Source organism: Histoplasma capsulatum, genomic scaffold (assembly GCF_000149585.1).
Source record: "Histoplasma capsulatum NAm1 scaffold_1 genomic scaffold, whole genome shotgun sequence".
Lineage (NCBI taxonomy): Eukaryota > Fungi > Ascomycota > Eurotiomycetes > Onygenales > Ajellomycetaceae > Histoplasma > Histoplasma mississippiense.
Genome location: NW_001813982.1, coordinates 1,077,881 through 1,095,846, shown reverse-complemented (window position 1 = coordinate 1,095,846; position 17,966 = coordinate 1,077,881). Strand labels below are relative to the sequence as shown.

Here is a 17,966-nt window from a genome sequence, read left to right as displayed (position 1 = left end):
GCTTCTTCCGGAAGAAGGGCTCTCGTCCGGGAAGGGTTTGAGGTCGTCAGGTGGCGGCTCACACTTTTCAAAACCCGGCAAGCCCGCTTCCGCTTTCACGGGCCATTCCAGTAGTAAGAAAAAGCGAGAGGTTCCTCCTCTCGATGAGAATACGGCCTGTAAAACAGTAACCATGATACAAACCCCGGGATCCTTTCAAGCTGGACTTTCTACAGACGGCTTCCCAGAGTCTCAATATCGCCTCCATGACCAGCCCGCATCAAGCTCGGATACAATTTCGAACTCTAATTGCAACATCGAACGTGACAAACATTGTCGATCTCAACCGTTGCAGCATAAAACCTTACCGCGGAGCACAGAGAAGAGTCAGATAAATAATAGCTCCCACACTTTGCCGGCGGATCCAACCCCTACTGGAAAAGATGGATTGCAAGACAGTCCGCAAATCTCCAGCAATGCGACAGCGTCAGCAACGATACCATCGGCCCAAATATTCCCAGACCATTTCAAGTTTCCAATTCCAACTATGTCTCTCCATTCCACGAACTTTTCGGCGGCCTATTCCAGCGCTGTTAGGCGTGGAAGTCAAAACGGTGGATATGAGGAGCACTTGTCGACGCAGGCACCTGTTCCCAGTGCTCAAAAGCTTGTACGGGATGAGTTGGTGATACCAGCCAAGCTGGACGATACAAAGGCGCCAAAAGCCAATAAAGCCTCGAAGGTAGCTGTGGGTAACGAGCAAATCAAGCGGTCATATTTATCCGAGGCTAGCATATCGAACGTGCGAGCAATCACTCCATTTTTCAGCACAGTAAAGAGGATAAAACCCGGGAAAAGGTCCGAAGCTGAAGCGGCGACAGCAGATGCGGCTGAAAAAAATAAGGGTCAACAGAAACAACAACAAAATGGAAACCGAGCCCGAAACTCAGCTGTCTTCAATGATCCCTTATCGCCCATCTCTCACTCTCGAAGTCAATCACATTCACCATCGCCAAAAGCTACATCTCCGCCATGCCTCTCAAGCCACACTTTCAACGCACCCTGCGCCAGCATCAGCATCCAAAAACTTTCTCAGTGTGTTCCATCCGGCGAGTCACAGAGCTCGAACCCAGCGTCCACACTCCCCCACTTCAACCTCACGTCTTCCACAAACGACACACGGGGATACCAAGACTGCCAGGGCCAGGGTCCGGGCTGGGAAAATTTCGACCTGAGCCAGGCGATCGCGGAGGCAGGGACATTTTTGGGGACCTGGGATTTTGACAAGGTAGACCTTGAGAGGGTCACTCAGGGTGATAACACGAACAGCGTGAACAGCATCAAAAGTCATGGGAATACGAGAAGCCGCAATGCCAATGAAAATAGTAATAGCGGCAGTGCTAAATATGAGATACCGTTCCTACCAGCTTCGTCAGGCACGAAGTTGCAGTCGATACTAAAGCCAAATACACCTGGGCAGTGATCGGGATTTTGTGTTCTCATCTTTTCTTCCTTGCTGACCCAACATTCCGTGGTTGGAGGATCTTACTGTTTCCTTTATATCTTTTTGTTGGGTTTATTTTATTGGCGATAGAGCGTTGAGCACTACTGCGCAGAAGTACAGAAGTACAGAAGTATTTAAACATATATTAAGACATTGAATCCATGGTGTAGTTAGCGTTAAGCGTGCATGACGAATGCTAGAAGATCAGAGAGTTTCCTTTGAACGGCTGGGACTTCCGTAAATTAGTTCTTTGATAAACATCTAGCATTCGAAGTCAAGTCTATGAAAGGAAAATAATTTTGACACCGTGTCATGTCTATTTTGATATATGTAACTAGTATGCCAAATGAATGCGAGCTGTTTAGGCGTCTTTAGTGGTTAGTCTGTATTCCAATAAGCTTGCTTGCTTAGCTCGGTCCAGAAGGAACGTCATCCCGCCGCCTACCACAACTGCCAACTCCAACATCTATCTATCCTCCCTTCATGACCTCCTCCGCCCCATGGCGCCGGTGCTAGGAAATGGCTTTGACCTCGGTAAGCGGCCCATTTTCCCTTGCTTACTCCGAATCAATAAGCAAAGAACCAAGCTAACATTGAAATGTAAAGTGGAAAACGTTTAACTTCTTCGACGTCGCCCCTGTCCAATTCCCGGACGACGATAGCTCGATCTTCAATGTATGCGATGCGCCCGTGTCTCACATACACATTACGCACACACATGTATATGATATACTAACGAGAATACCATACGACCCCTGCAGGGGGACATAAGCAGCATCTGCTCTGGCTCTGAGAACCTCTTCCTCGGCACATCCGATGGCATCGTCCACATCTTGTCGCAGACCTTCAAGGTACTGCGCACCTTCAAAGCACACGACACAGGTTCCATCACGCACATGAGGCAGGTTGATTCCACCTCGCTGATCGTCACCATCTCGGAGGACCTGCTGAACGACCCGGTGTTGAAGGTCTGGGCGTTGGATAAGGAAGAGAAGAAAACCGGGTCACCGAAGTGTTTGTCGACGGTCCAAGTGCACAATGGACGGAGGCAATTTCCGGTATGGTGACTTGACTCTTTTCCTTTCGTTCCACATTTGATATTTTCATTCTTGACGCTTCTTCTGCCAGGTATCCGCCTTCGTCATCCTCCCAGACCTATCCCAGCTTGCTGTCGGCTTTGCAAATGGCTCCGTCACTGTGATCCGTGGCGACCTAATCCACGACCGAGGCGCAAAGCAACGCACAGTCTTTGAATCCGAAGAGCCCATTACCGGCCTGGAAATCCAGCACGGGCCCGTAACGACCCTCTACATCGCTACGACGGGCCGGATCCTCACACTCGTCATTGCGGGCAAGGGCCAGGGCCAACCCGCCCGCGCGCTTGAGGACCTAGGCTGTGGCGTGGGTTGTATGACGATCGATCGCGAAACGGGCGATATAATACTTGCTCGCGAAGATGCGATATACACATACGGCGTTTCTGGTGGCCGGGGTCCTAGCATTGCGTTTGAGAGTCCGAAGACGTCCATAAATGCGTTTAGGGATTATATAGCGCTCATCTGTCCGCCTAGACCGGCGTTGCCGAAGTCTTCTGATGCACTCCGACGGCTTGGTGGTAGCGGTGGTGGCGGACAGGTTGATGAAATCTTGACTACATCGACGTTTACGATATTAGAGCCAGATTTGAAATTTGTTGCTCACACTGAGTCATTCCCATCCAGGGTGAAATATGTGTTTATGGAGTGGGGTGATTTGTTTATTGTTAGTGTGGATGGGATGGTTCGTGCCGCTATTCCTCTGGATTTCTTACGAGAAGGGAGCTCTCTTGCTGAAAAATATAATTTTGATGAAAATAGGTTTATCGATATCGTGAAAAGTCTCTCCAGCAGAAGTTGGAAATCCTCTACCAGCGAAACCTTTATATTTTGGCTATCAATCTTGCCCAGAAAGCTGGTATTGATACGCTACAGCAAAATATCATCTTCCGCAAATACGGCGATTATCTATATCAGAAGGGGGATTATGATACTGCAATGCAACAATATCTACGCGCAATTAATAATACAGAACCCTCCCAGGTTATTCGAAAGGTAATGCTTTTCACATCTCGCTGATCGACGTAGCAGAAGCTTAAGCTTGCTAAAAAATTACACACGCACAATATAGTTCCTAGATACCCAACGTATCCACAACCTTATCGAATATCTCGAAGAGCTCCACGATCATGAAAAGGCGACTGCTGATCATACAACGCTACTCTTGAACTGTTATGCAAAGTTAAAAGACACCAGCAAGCTCGATTCGTTCATCAAGGCTCCCGGTGAACTGAAATTTGACCTAGAGACTGCCATTGCGATGTGTCGACAGGGCGGTTATTACGAGCAAGCTGCATACCTAGCGAAAAGACATAACGAAAACGACATGGTGATCGACATTTTGATTGAAGACTCTCGGAAATATGAAGAGGCATTGAAGTATATCTGGAGTCTGGAGCCTGATATTGTAAGTTAATATACCCGATAATATTGATCTACTATTAACAACTGGTTTGTGACGACAGGCATATCCAAACCTCATGAAATATGCTCGTGTTCTCCTAGGCCATTGCCCACAAGAGACCACAAAGCTTTTCATCCAGTATTATACAGGTCGCTTCCGACCCCGGCGAACAGCTGAAGAGGAACCGGCAGAGAGACCCCAACCACAAACCGGAAGCGCCATCCAAAGTCTAACCTCCTTCATCCCATTGCCAGGATCACAGGGACCGAAAGCCCCGGCTGCCCAGCCGCAATTATCCCCAGAGCTCGAGTCACCAATTCAATATGACATACCGAAAGCGCGTAGTGCTTTTTCAGCATTCGTGGATCAGCCGCAGAAGTTTATAGAATTTCTAGAAGAGTTGATTAAACAGCATAATCTGAAAGAGGAGGATAGGGTGGATCTGTATACGACTTTGTTTGAGATGTATTTGGATACGGCGATGCATACCAAGGGGGATGGTGAGAGGCAGGAGTGGGAGGGCAAGGCGAAGAAGTTAATTGAAGGGAAAAATGTACGCGGATATTATTATTGTTTTTTTTTTTTTTTTTTTTTTTTTTTTTTCACTTTTGAACTTTTTCGTCAATTGTGGCTGATGATATATGGCACTCACACAGATTCCCGTATCCACCTCGAATGTTTTATTACTCTCCGACCTCTCGAATTTCCGGGAGGGTACGACCCTAGTCCGAGAACAGCAAGGCTTGTGTTCGGATATATTCCGCTCTTACACCTCGGCCAAAGACACTGCTGGCGTCATCAAAGCTCTAAGAAAATATGGCCCGCAAGAGCCTCAATTATACATCGACGCCCTAGCGTACTTCTCATCTAGTCCGAAGATCCTCGAAGAAGCCGGCGACGAGCTGCATGAGGTTCTCAGAAAGATCGATAAGGATGGGTTAATGGCTCCGCTGCAGGTGATCCAGGCACTGAGCAACAATGCGGTGGTGACAATGGGAATGATAAAGAAGTATCTCAGCGACAATATCGAGAGGGAACGGAAGGACATTGCAAATGTGCGTATCTTATCTTCCATATCCCCCCCTTTCTTTCCTTTCGCCAACTAACAAAATGCACACGCAACCCATAGAACCGCTGCCTAATATCCAGCTACACTGCCGACACCGAGGCAAAGCAAAAAGAAATCGACGAGCTAGGCACCAGGCCCTTCGTCTTCCAAGCACGCAGCTGCTCTTCTTGCCACGATAGACTAGACCTGCCCACCGTACACTTCCTCTGCAAGCACTCATTCCACCAAAGGTGTCTTAACAGGGTTGATGAGGACGCTGAGTGTCCTGTATGTGCGCCGCAGAATGCGACTATTCGAGCTATCCGCGAAAGGCAGATTAAGTCTGCTGGCCAGCACGATATGTTTAAGAGTGAGTTGCAGCGGAGTCGAGATCGGTTTGGGACTGTCAGTGAGTTTTTTGGGCGGGGGGTCATGAGGGCGAATAATGTAGAGTAGTATTTGGTTTTGTTTCTGCTATATATATATATATATATGTTTTTCAAAAAATTTCTCAGTTGCGTGTTTGTTTTGCTAGGATGGAAGGTTTATGAGTAGCGATAGTTTTTAATTTGGTATGTGGAATGTGGAATGACCCCTTATATGCCGAGTTATGAAGAAGATACATATATATGCCACGTTTAACTAACCCCATAAATAGAACGAGAATTCAATTATTGTAATTGAATTAGTGACATCAGTGTCATCAGTGATATTTTTACTATTTTTTGCTGTTATTGTTATCTCTACTGTCATTTGGATTTATTACAGACAGAAATCTCCGTGTAGAAACCTGTTGAGCAATACATCTTCCTCCCATTGGATTTTGGGAAGGAGTTTAGATAGGGGAACAGACCCAGATGGATTCTGACATGCAAAAGCTTACGGAAGATGCAGCAAGCGTAGATGGGAATTCAGAGTTTCGCGATGGAAATTGGCTCAAAGACTGTACATTTCAATCAACAACAACAGGGTTTAATAGTATAATGCACTGCTTTTATGTTATTTCCATCAATATATTTGTTTATTATTGCCTTTTACTATGTGCTCACTAGTGTATATATACATCCACATGTACTCCGCACATCTTCTTTTCTCTTTCTTTTCTTCCTTAGCGGTTAGCTACTATTATCTCTTACCACCACTGCTATTTACTATATTAATATACGCTGCTTACTATCTTCTGCTATTCACTCTTCACACTGTTATCAACCCTCACATTTAAATTCATCACTTTTTCAACTAATTACACTGTTGCACTTTATAAAGTGGATTTTGAAGTCAGCTTGACACTCTTGGTGAGTTATACAGGGTTATATACAAAATCTACCGAACAGCAGGCCTTTTTCGGCCAGATTAGCGCGTACAGAGCTGTATAAGTCCTATAGCTGGCACTGTACAGACTTATACGGCCCTGGACGGGGTCACCGAACAGGCCCTAAGATCAAATACAAAAGTGATGTCACCTAAAAATGTGGATCAAAGACCACTTGAAATGCGAAGCGAAGGAGGTAGCTGAGCCCGAACTCCAGATGGGGTGTCTTGAAGCACCACGAGAGGCCAAGGAGCAGGATATCAAACCTCCTCTTTTTGCCTTACACTTGGCTATGATAAAAAATACTGGATATTTTTAGATAGTCAAATACAGACCTCCTTCACACTAAGTTATGCGGCCTCTCTTGCATTTTTCTTTTCTTTCTCATGCAGCAAATATGTCACGATATTACCGATAGGAAAATCGCGGAGACTAAAGAGCCCAGCGAACCCTTCCAGATTATATCACGTGCCCCATAACTTCCTTGAGACAAAGGAACATTTAAGCGTTTAACCCAACTTGCATCGGTTCCCCGCAGCTGTGTCTTGACTCACTCGCCCCTTCTTCCTTCGACTTGAAAGGCCACACCCCACCATTTCCTATCTCCATAATGGCTCGTCATATTGATAAACCTGAGTGCCATACGCTAATTTTGGCTAGAAAACGCCGGGCACCCGAAGACAAAGGTAATATCCAGACCATCTCCGCTGTACTTACGACTGATTTGTTATAGGGAAGCAAGTTAAGCGAGTTAAGACAGAGGAACAGGAACAGCAATCGAAATTCTATCGCAGGAGCGCGCGTCTAAGCACTAAAAACTGCCCTCCATCTGTATGTGCACTTCTTTGATCGTATGACAGACTGGCATGATACTGATTAGACAAAGCTATTGGGGGAGCCTCCCACACGCACCAACAACCGAAACCAGAATACGAAATCAAATCATGAATGGCACTGTGAAGATCAACCGCACCGCACTTCAAAGCGACCCCGACCGTCCACGAGCTCAGCAATTGAACATCCCTTTGTGGAAGATCTGCGTGATACTGCCAGCTGGAAGAAGGTTGATCTGATCAGACATTGGTGCAAAAACGATTGCTGGCCTAGAGAATATTTTGGAGCACAGCCTGGACAGATGGAAAAGATGAGCCATCTTCTTGCAAAGAAGAAGTCAACCGCTTCTCTTCTTCATAAAAGCTCAAATTCAAGCCTTGTTACAAGTTCCAACACACCTACTGATCAAGAGTCGAGAAACACAAAGAGTGTCAGGTACAGAAGTGCTACATATGAAACCGTTCTCGCTACTAAAGGCAGCTTCATGCGCAAGTCAGATCTAGGAATAACAGATAGAAGCAAGGAAATTCTTAAGGAGTTGCTGAAAAAGGATCAACCTGTTCCCAAACACACGCTATTTCGAGATGATATATTTGACGAATTTTGTCAAAGGCTACAAGGAAAGAATGAGTCAAGAGTTATCCAAGATATATCTCGATTAATTGTGCCTTCGGCAGAATCTCTCGCAGTTGATGGGGACAGGAACCTTAAACACTTGGTTGAAAGTGTTAATGAACAGTGGAACTCCTCCATTGCTCTCTGTGGACCATATCCTCAGCCTGATTATGCGGTAGGGTTCAACCGTTCTGCGTTCACAGAAGACCAACTAAAGACGTTTGAGCCTTTCCTCGGCTACGACCCGGATACCTACAGCTCCTTCTTCTTAGCCACCTTCTACATGTACTTTCCATTCTTGACCAGTGAAGTGAAGGGCACTGCCGCGCTCGACATCGCTGACCGACAGAACGCACACAGCATGACCCTTGCTGTAAGAGGTGTCGTTGAGCTGTTTAAACTTGTGGGACGTGAGGAGGAGATCAATCGCGAGATCTTGGCTTTCTCGATCTCGCATGACCACAGGACAGTGAGAATATACGGCCATTATGCAGTCATCGAGGGGAACAAGACATCATTCTACCGTCACCCAATCAGAACATTTGACTTTACCAGTGAGGAGGGGAAGGATAAGTGGAGTGCATACAAGTTTACCAAGAATGTATACGATGTGTGGATGCCAGATCACCTGAGAAGGATCCAGTCTGCCATTGATGAGATCCCTTCCGGGGTTAGTTTTGATGTTTCACAGTCAGACCTTGGACCCTCTCGATCAAACGCCCCGTCATTTTTAGATGAGGATGCCAGCCAATCAAGTCAGGCCAGCCTTGTCGCTTCAGCAGAAGCTACACCCAATACTTCCTTCACCCAACAGACGCAGGTATTGAAGCGACCAAGGAAGCATAAATAGATTCCATCAACACGGCTGATTAGAACAATAATAAATTATTATCATCCGGACTATTCTACATGCCCATTTAATTAAGTATATTGTCCAATTCCTGGCAACGCCTGATCGGCTCTTCAGGATAGAGCCGCCGAGGACCCTCGAACTGCCTTTTTGATGCAGGAATTGCCTCACAGATCGCCTTGACACGAGGGAAGTTTGCTGCCGACACCTTTCCAACAAAATCCTTGCTTTGAAAACTCGCAGACTCCTCTCTTGCCGGGTTTATCTTCGACAGTCATTCCATTTTGAATCTTGCCCGTCACTTGGAAGAGATGGCCTGATCGCCATTTGTTACCACGAAAATAGCGTTGTGGTCACCTCGAAAACCATTTCGCGGGGCGACTTCCCTTTTGCCCTGTCAGTAAGGAACCGAGAATTGTAGGAATGGCTCTCTTTTTTGACCTATTTGTCGCGCTTTTGCACCTTGCGAAGTTATTTCTGTAGTTTCACCAATGTGGTATCCAAATCGGAAGCAGATCTCAAACTTCTTAAGGGAGCGTGTAATAATATTTTGGACAGAAGCAGTGGATGATCTTCCCACTCCCAAAAGGTGCAGTGGTTGATACTTTTTATTGTGGGCACAAAGCCCAACCAACATCGATATTACGGGAGGGCCCGAGCAGGAAAAAATCCTTACCATTGTTAAGTTAGCTCCTAAACCCAAGCCGCCGCGACCACCTGAGAGATTCTTACCCAACAATTAAATTTACACCGTTCCATTCCTCTTCTCGTCACCATCCAATAACCACGGACAGCTCAGTCAGATTGCCATACTATGCAACAAACGTCCCTTTCCCTCTCCCGACAGAAGCTGAAAAAACGCACCGAATATATCTCCCGAGTATGGAGGGCGACGGGTTGTCCACTGAGCATATACACCAATTTCTTGGAGGAGGATAAAAATTCATGGGAAGGAGGATTCTGAAGAGACCATGTTAATAGCCAAATCCACCATCAAAAGCTGCCGCTCCTTTGATATTCGAGAGTTCGCCCGATTATGAATCTCTCACTTTGTATCTATACTAGATAGTTCTTCAATTGCTCCATCAATATAGATTTTGTTTTCTCCTTGGATATCTTCTGCCAGCCGTTCGACGGAGATCAAAGCACGTAACAATGTGGGTCTGATATTGACATGTCATTGGTCCATGGTGTGAGGGTTGATGACGGTGTGAAGAGTGAATAGCAGAAGATAGTAAGCAGTGTATATTAATATAGTAAATAGCAATAGTGGCAAGAGATAATAGTAGCTAATCACTAAAGAAGAAAAGAAAGAGAAAAGAAGATGTGTGGAGTACATGCAGATGTATATATACACATGTAGAAATAGTGGTAGCGAGAACATAGTAAAAGGCAATAAAATAAACAAAGTCAACTAACCCTGCTAACTGCAAACAGCAACAAACCAACGGACTCCGTTCTTACCAACAACAATCCTTCTCAACATTGCCAGTCCAGACCATCATTTTTTTTTCTATCTCTTGCAAACCCCTGTCATCCATACTAGCCACTCTGCTTTTCCTAATGTCCACTACTAGACTACTATGGCCATACCGCTCACGAAAGAGTGTTCGTTTTCAAATAATGTCTGACCTTCACCTTGAAGTTGGTCAACAGTATTCGGATTTCCATATCATACCGCGCGGCTCGTCTGATTCTGGCCGGCGATATTGGCAAGTGAAGCTTGTTAGCAATCAACGGGGCTACGTGCTTCCAAAACGTGCTTCCAAATAAAGCGAAGAATGGGTCTCAGATCTCAGGGAGCTTTCCATCGACAGTCCTAAATCTTTGGGGATATATCAGACAGAAGCAAAACGCATTCAATGCTAGGAAGACTATTGAGGTTTGAGCTTCGTTGTGTTATCTGATGACAGGCTCGATGCGGATGTAGAAATTATGAGCTGAAAGCGACGCGAGGAGGTTTTAGGAAGGATTGGTGCTGTTCCATATTTGCTTTCACCAAACTAACTAGGAGCACTTGAACAGGCAGGTGCATCCATAATATACACATCTATATAACGCTGTCAGTAAAAAAAGCATTGGTGTCCACATCTCCTGTTACGCTCCATCATCCTCATACATATTCAGACAGTCTTGGATCTACAACATGCACCAAGCTCGTCTGAATGATGCAGCTATTGCACTGCACCGTCATCTCATCACGTCATGTGAAGTTTGGCATATTTGGTGGCTTTGAAGTGTCGACCTCGGGTGGACCGCGCGAAAGTAAAGACATAGACTGTTACTGCGCCTCCTAGCACTCAGACAGGCTCCAGTTGATGTTGGCTATTTTTGATCTTTTTTTTTTTTCCCTCATGCTCTCTATTTCTTTCCTTGATCGACATTGAAATCCATCAATTATGGACGCTAGTGGGTTAGACACAAGGGTTAGAACATGGGAGATAGATCAATGATGTAGTCATGGTATATTTGGGCTTCGTCTTTTGCAAATGTACGTTTAAAAGTGTGTGGAAAGGATTCAATGATCATTCATCCAGGTACTGAACTCTCTGTATCGCGACCCTCAAGACTGTGAAAGCAGATATTCTCCAAATCTAGCTGGGCTGCTGCGAACCATGGAGCAATGAGCAGACCGGCCTCAATGCACCAGGCTGAAAAAATGTGGATCTCACCTGACGAAGTCAAATCTGCCACTAGTGTTCGGCGACACTGGTTCTATGCAACCAAAATTATCCCCTGCCAAAACAAACAGGGAGTTTGTGCTGCAACGGGACATTGGCATCCCTCCAGTTGTCAACCGCGAGACAACCATACATAGTGTGCGCGGTACTGATGAAAACGGTAGCACCACGGCATGTGGTTTAGCGGGGTACATATCATTCCGCATTAATTTTCAATAGGAATGTCACATTACAAATGAATTATAAATAAAAATGAAGGACAAGTACTGTTAATTAGATAATTTTGAACAGAGTGGTCAATCAACTTCTTGGACGTCTGAGGGGCTCGTTGTTATCTTATCAACACGTGACTCCGCGCCCTGGTCGCGTTTGGGTGGAATTTGGCTTGTATTCCCTCGTCGCTATTCATCAGCAGGGCTTCAAGCACATAATCTGTCCCCCGCGGGACTTCCAGACGCATACGCCCCTCCAACCACATTACCATTATCTAGCGAGATGCCGTCCGACCTCGTAATCCAAGACTCAGACGAGTCAGACGCTGAACTGAGCGATATCGCTACATCTATTGACCCCCTTCAAGACAACAAAACCACCGCCAAGTCTGTCGTTATCCTAAGGGATTTTCTTCCCCCTGATCAGCACTCACAATATCCCCGTAATGGCGATAATGATGATAATAATCAGCTGGCAGAGAAAACCATCAATGGGATAGGGAGCGGCGCTGATCTCCACCCAAATACCCACGGTGCGCGAAGCTTCGATCCCACTATCAGCGTCAACTTCCATCAATTCCTCACGTCACAATCACAGGATCAGACGGCTACAGGCCCCGTTTCATTGTCCCAACAACGGAGGGAGAGGGCGTGGCTGGGGGAAGAGGACGGGGACGGTGCATATCCTATGGTGGTGGAGTCCCCCAGGAAAAGTATCTTGAAAAGGGGGAGGACGATGGATGCTGGTAATACAGAAGTGGATGATATTGTTGTAAGGGAAAAGAATATTAAGAGGAGACGGACCATGAGTGTGTCCGAGGCATTTCAGGGTGCCGTGGTGAAACGTGTGGGCATTGCTGGTTCGCGAGAGCAAGGTGAGGAGGGTAGCTATGGTGCCAGCGAGGAATGGTCGACTGAACGAATGATTGCTACTGAATCCTCTCTATCCCCGACAAAGGACGATGGAGATGGCACTTGCGAAGAAGGTGTGCCAATTGAAGATCCGGTTATTCCTGAAAATCATTCCTTTACAGCTGAAACCATACCAGCGCCTCCAGCCACTGGGTCAGAAGCCCACTCTCAAAAGCAACCGATCGTGCGATCAAAGTCCACGCAAGGATTTGACGATACTGCTTACGATACTGAATTAATGTCTTCCGTAGCCCTCGCACGACCACACAGGACAATGTCGTCATCTTTCATACGCCAACCGCCACAATCATCAACAGAAAGTGCTTGCGATGAGCTTGCCCTACCTCCCGTCGTTCAAGTTGCGATAACCAATATGAGACCGACAGCGATGTCAGAGAAGAAGCAATCAGTTGCAGAGTATGCTGGGATGGAGAGTGATCAGGATGAATTGGACTGTATCGATTTTGGTGGTATCCCGAAAGAACGCTACAAACCACGGCCGAGTAGGTCGAGGAGTAAAGCTGTGATTGACCCTGGTATGGGTGGAGACGGGATTGGTGTTGGTGGCGATCCTTACGTTGAAGTTATGGTGCCGCGTGAGGATTTCCCAGTCGTACAATCATGTCCATCACGCGATGCCAGAGACTCAATTGTTGCAGAAACAAGGAAAACCCCAGAAGAAAATTCGTTAAATGCCATGACTCAGGATGTCCCTCTGGAAGCATCTAAACGACCACTCAAATCAGCGAAGAAGAAGGTTAAGCGGGGAAAGACCACTTCAGCGATGTTGAAGACGGCTCTAGAATCAGATGTCGAAGATGATGTGATATGGATGGACGAGAAGCCAGCAAATGTTTCATTCAAGGATAAGGCGAACGATTCATTATCAAAGAGTCGGAAAGCTGAACGCGGCGAGGATAGCAAGGGAGAGCCCCTTGGCAACCAGACCGAGAGTATCCAGGAAGAAATTCCTCTTGAAGAAAAAGTGGTGGACGAAAGTGATGTGAAACTCGACAAAATCCAGCAGATTCCGTTTGACCCTACTTCTGCTGCCACCGTGTCTGCGTCTGAGCTCAAAAAACGCGGTCGAAAGCGGAAGAGGACATCAGACAGCCTAACTATGGAGTCTCTACTGCCTCTCGCAGAGCAAGATCAGAATATTCCTACATTGAAAAAGGCCCCGGGGGAAAAAGACTCCAAACCGGATATCACGACAGATGCTGGCGCCGCAGAAGAAGCCGATCAAGTAGTACAACTTAACGAGCAAGAGCAAATGAAACCGATGACACCCAGCCCTACATGTGCGTCTCATTCCCCCTCCCCTCAGTCTCAATTACAGCCACAATCGCAATCGTCAACAACGACCTCAGCGCCCCGGCCAGTCAAAACACCCCAAAAGACCCCCATGTTAGTACAAAGGGGCCCAGACAAACACAGTCCCATCATGATAAACAAGAAGGCACCATACCGCGTCGGCCTGAGCCGTACGGCGAAGATCGCACCGTTGCTGAAGGTGGTTAGAAAATAGAAAATACACACAATTTAAGGGGCGTAGTATCTCCGCACGCTGGACTCGGGAGTTATGTCACACTGCCTCCAGCAATCGACAGGGTTCAGTCTCCACAGTTGTTTATTCATCGCTGGAAAGGTCAGGGAGGAGGTTACAGGCGTCGGACGGAGGGAAGAGGAGGGGGGCATATACTTCCGATTGTATGCTTTACCAATGACGATATGTTTAATCATTCATTGTTCAGCTTGATTTACGCGTCGGCGCATGACCTGTTATCTATTTTTAGGACGTCTATACCCTATAATACGAATATATTATTATTTGTTAAGTGTAATAATTACTGTTTTTATTTCTCCCACTCCTTACCCCTGCACGAGTTCTCTACTTGTTCCGTACACCGATATCCCCTGCTTCTCTCTTGTCCGTGATACGTACGAGATACCTGGTCACCGTCCTGGATCAGGTTTATTGCCCAGAAAAGGGATCAAGCATATGCTACGAAGTTTGTTGAACAAACCAAGTCAGGAGATTACTCTACGGCCGTAGTCTCCGCGAGGGCGAGGATTGTAGTGACATTCGCATGTGCTGTCTGTTGGAGAGGAACGTATCAAATGCCGAAGAAATTAATCCAGATGGATGTTCAAAGAGAAATCTACAACATGGTAAGGGGACATGGAATCCTGCAAGTCTAAGAAAGTCCTGACAGCAACGCCCCTGTAACGATAATGATAGTCATGTGTAGAAGAAAGTACGGATAAGGAGAAGCACTAGAGTTCATGTAAGCAATCAGAACAAAAACAACGTGCAAGGAGCAAACAAGGGAGCATGGCAACACGGCATATACATCGAGGCATGGACATGAACATGAACATGAAGAAAAAAAAAAAAATGCGAAGCGAGGAATTTGGGATCATCCATCAGACCATGTGGATAATTGTGCATATCCGTTGAGTATACGTATGGCATCAGATCAAGTTCGTCTCATCGTTTTCGGTGTTGTCTTTCTAGACGACATTGACTAGTGATCTTGGGAATTTTTCGAAGGGATCCAACGATACCAGTTTTCGGGGTCGTCTCCGAGACATTCTCCCAGCGTAACTGCTCGATAGCCCGCAGCATATATACCATCCAACATATGAGAGGTAAGATTGTAGACAGTTTGCTTGTGAACATCATGAGCTATAACCAGTAAAGGTCCCCCGTAGGGCTTAGCAGAAGCAAGAGCATAATCGAAGATGTCCTTGGAGGCTTGAATAAGGTAAGGTGAGTCATTATTGTAATCATCCGTGTCCACATCGAAATAGGCGACATGATATCCTAGGTCATTTAATTCTCGAACACAACCGGATTGGTCAGAGCAACTCGAGTATGGGGGTCTCATGTAAGTTGGAAAGCCACCAAAGATATTTCGGAGAGCCATTTCGTTCTTCACCAACTGGCTGCGGAGTTGATCGGGAGAAAGGCTATCGAGATTTTGATGAGCCCATGTGTGACTAGCAATTTGATGTTTATTCAGCATTCGGTTTATTAACTCTCTCCATGGCAAATTGTGATCATCAATCGGGCCCTTGTTCGAATTGATTCCTGTCACAAAAAAAGTTGCCTTCGCGCCAAAAGAATCAAGAATGTCGAGTAGATCACTGGTATAGATATTTGGGCCATCGTCATACGTCAACGCAACTGTATTGGGCACTTTGCAGTTGAATATCGGCTGGTTCGCATACGGAATTTTCCCAAGAGGGTCACGAGGGGCACTTAATGTACTCTCCCCGTCGGGTGTTTTCAGCGCATCGCAGCCGCTCCCGTAATCAATTAAACAATCTGGGGCCTGACAATAGTGTCTGGAATTACCGCAAAAACCTGGGCATACTGTAAGCGAGACAGGACCAAAAATCAAATGTCAAGCCTAGCTCCACTCATACCGGATGGTGAGCAGCAGTAACCGTCCTGGCAAGGTCCATACGTTGGACCACATTTCGGTTCAGGAGCATCGCGTTTTTGCAAGCCCAGAGCGGGCGTATTGTCCAACCCTCCAAATCCTGGGGATGGAACATGTATCGGCGGCAGGGAGATCGGAAAGTCGGGTAATATTCCGCCATTGACGGTCTCGCCATCTGGAGCCTCTTTATCATCAAGAGTAGTGGCGAAGGTGATACCTACGAGGCCGAAGTGGAGAGCCCATACCCAGCGGCGAGAATGCATGGCGACACTTATTGTCTGAAGATAGAGTTTCACACCAGTCGAAGAAGAAAAAATAAGTAACTAATTGAACGTTGAACACAAAGGATACAGCTGTAAGAGTTGGGCAACATAACGACCTTGGGGCGGAGTCAACAAAGTCTTGTTGTTGGACAAGTATGGCTGGGGACAATTGAGAGCGAAGTGGAGAAAGAAAGCGGAAAGATACACCCTGATGCGGCAGCAAAACGAAGGAGCCGGTTGGGTCAAGTCGAATCTAGCAGCCATGTATCCAATATCGTACTTGCCAGTCACTCAACACGGTATGTGGTCAATTCCTTCCCTCATTCTTGTTTGTCTGGCGGAGCGGAAAATCAATTGCGAGGAACTTTAGGGGGACAACGAAACTTGGCTTGTAGACAACGTCACAGCAAGCAGCATGTTGGTGGAAACTTGATATAAACGGTTTTGAGGATGGGTGACGAGGCCAACGAAGATTGTGAACCCCCAGCGACAAAGAAACAAGGAATCCGATTACACATAAACAACGCAGAGCTAGTGATAAAAATGGAAGAAAAACACGGTATGGTCTCGAGTATTACAAGGTAATCCGGCATTATACAGAAAGGACAAATTCAGTGGGTTGTAGCTGAGGGGCAATATTGAAATTGGTCCTAAGTAGCAGTTAGCTCAATCGCAGCTTAGTTGGGAATCGGGTGACTTATAAAAAAAAAGTATAATGGCCGTTCCCCGTTTGCACAGGGAACGGCAAGGAGCTCTCTGTGGCATTACCAAACTGAAGAGAAATATCGCTCGCGTTGCTTTCCTAGTCCACAAATCTCATTCGCTCCCCGCTGATGGCCCGTCATGTAGAGTTAAACATACTTGTAAACGCTAAGCCGACACACGCTTCATCCTTCCATCTCCACTGGAGCCAACAGCTCAATGAATTGTAACATGATGCTGAAAAATGGCAAATAGAATATGAAAAGGAGAGGGGCATACGCCAAACACAGACAAGCCGAAGCTTTGATCCTCACTCGAGAGAGGTCCCGATTTGACGTACATTCCAACCCCAATTTCCATACATCCGCATTTTCGCAATACATGAAACAAGGTCAATGAGGTTTGTGAAACCAAAGGGAAATTTTCAGAACTTTGAAGCGCAAAGTCAAAGGCGATAGCTGTAGTACGATCACTCAGGATGATCATATCACATGGGCGTAGGCGAATAGCGTAGGAGATAAATGGGCTATCCAGCAACGCAGCTAATATTTTTCATACTCGTGGCATGCTTAGGAGGTCCTATGTTTGGGCGATTGGTCCTATCTTGTCTTCCACTCAAGGCGTAACAAATTCACGGTGCAGTTCATTCACAGTCGCTCTCCTCCATTCAGCGTTTGTTTCTCTCGACGCCAGTCTTTCTCTCAAAACTCAAACATCCAAGCCCAACACTCGATGTTCAAACCCCGAATCTTTCGAGACCGGGATGGAGCCTCTCTTGTTTGTTATACAGTAGTCTCAGAGACTAGTTTTTGTTTCCTCTCCAAGATGAGCCGAAGATAAAGCTAGATGTTGGAGGGCATTTGAAAGCGGACAAAAGACATCCTCAAAAACCGCTTCTTCCTGCCAGCTATTGGTAGGTTCTGGGCACCATTGAAGGAACTTCGCAGGCAACCATTTGTCGGCGCTCACTCAAGACTGTAAGCTAAACTTGCAGCGAGATGACTAACACGGCGGATCGGGACGCTTGGGACCAAGCTAACACTCATGGCTAGTGCCGCAGTGTAAGGCCAGCGAGCTCTAATTTAACAAAGGAGGAACGGGGTGGA

At 46.4% G+C, this 17,966-nt stretch overlaps 4 protein-coding genes across 4 annotated transcripts; 3 read left to right on the top strand and 1 right to left on the bottom strand.

The window, feature by feature from the left end:
• Positions 1 to 2,002: 2,002 nt before the first annotated feature.
• HCAG_00327 (conserved hypothetical protein) lies at positions 2,003 to 5,714 on the top strand (the record flags this gene model as incomplete). The annotated part of the gene is made up of 10 exons (XM_001543231.1): positions 2,003 to 2,017; positions 2,090 to 2,158; positions 2,245 to 2,541; positions 2,612 to 3,262; positions 3,340 to 3,573; positions 3,650 to 3,985; positions 4,044 to 4,535; positions 4,639 to 5,037; positions 5,112 to 5,400; positions 5,689 to 5,714. The coding sequence occupies 10 exons, from the start codon at positions 2,003 to 2,005 to the stop codon at positions 5,712 to 5,714; spliced, it is 2,808 nt and encodes a 935-aa protein (XP_001543281.1).
• Positions 5,715 to 6,952: 1,238 nt separating this feature from the next.
• On the top strand, positions 6,953 to 8,641 carry HCAG_00326 (conserved hypothetical protein; the record flags this gene model as incomplete). The annotated part of the gene is made up of 3 exons (XM_001543230.1): positions 6,953 to 7,028; positions 7,076 to 7,173; positions 7,229 to 8,641. 3 exons carry the CDS (start codon positions 6,953 to 6,955, stop codon positions 8,639 to 8,641), a joined length of 1,587 nt encoding a protein of 528 aa, XP_001543280.1.
• A 2,168-nt stretch (positions 8,642 to 10,809) lies between these two features.
• HCAG_00325 (predicted protein) lies at positions 10,810 to 13,967 on the top strand (the record flags this gene model as incomplete). The annotated part of the gene is made up of 4 exons (XM_001543229.1): positions 10,810 to 10,906; positions 11,339 to 11,460; positions 11,614 to 13,747; positions 13,786 to 13,967. 4 exons carry the CDS (start codon positions 10,810 to 10,812, stop codon positions 13,965 to 13,967), a joined length of 2,535 nt encoding a protein of 844 aa, XP_001543279.1.
• A 1,007-nt stretch (positions 13,968 to 14,974) lies between these two features.
• On the bottom strand, positions 14,975 to 16,158 carry HCAG_00324 (hypothetical protein; the record flags this gene model as incomplete). The annotated part of the gene is made up of 2 exons (XM_001543228.1): positions 14,975 to 15,797; positions 15,920 to 16,158. The coding sequence occupies 2 exons, from the start codon at positions 16,156 to 16,158 to the stop codon at positions 14,975 to 14,977; spliced, it is 1,062 nt and encodes a 353-aa protein (XP_001543278.1).
• Positions 16,159 to 17,966: the final 1,808 nt, after the last annotated feature.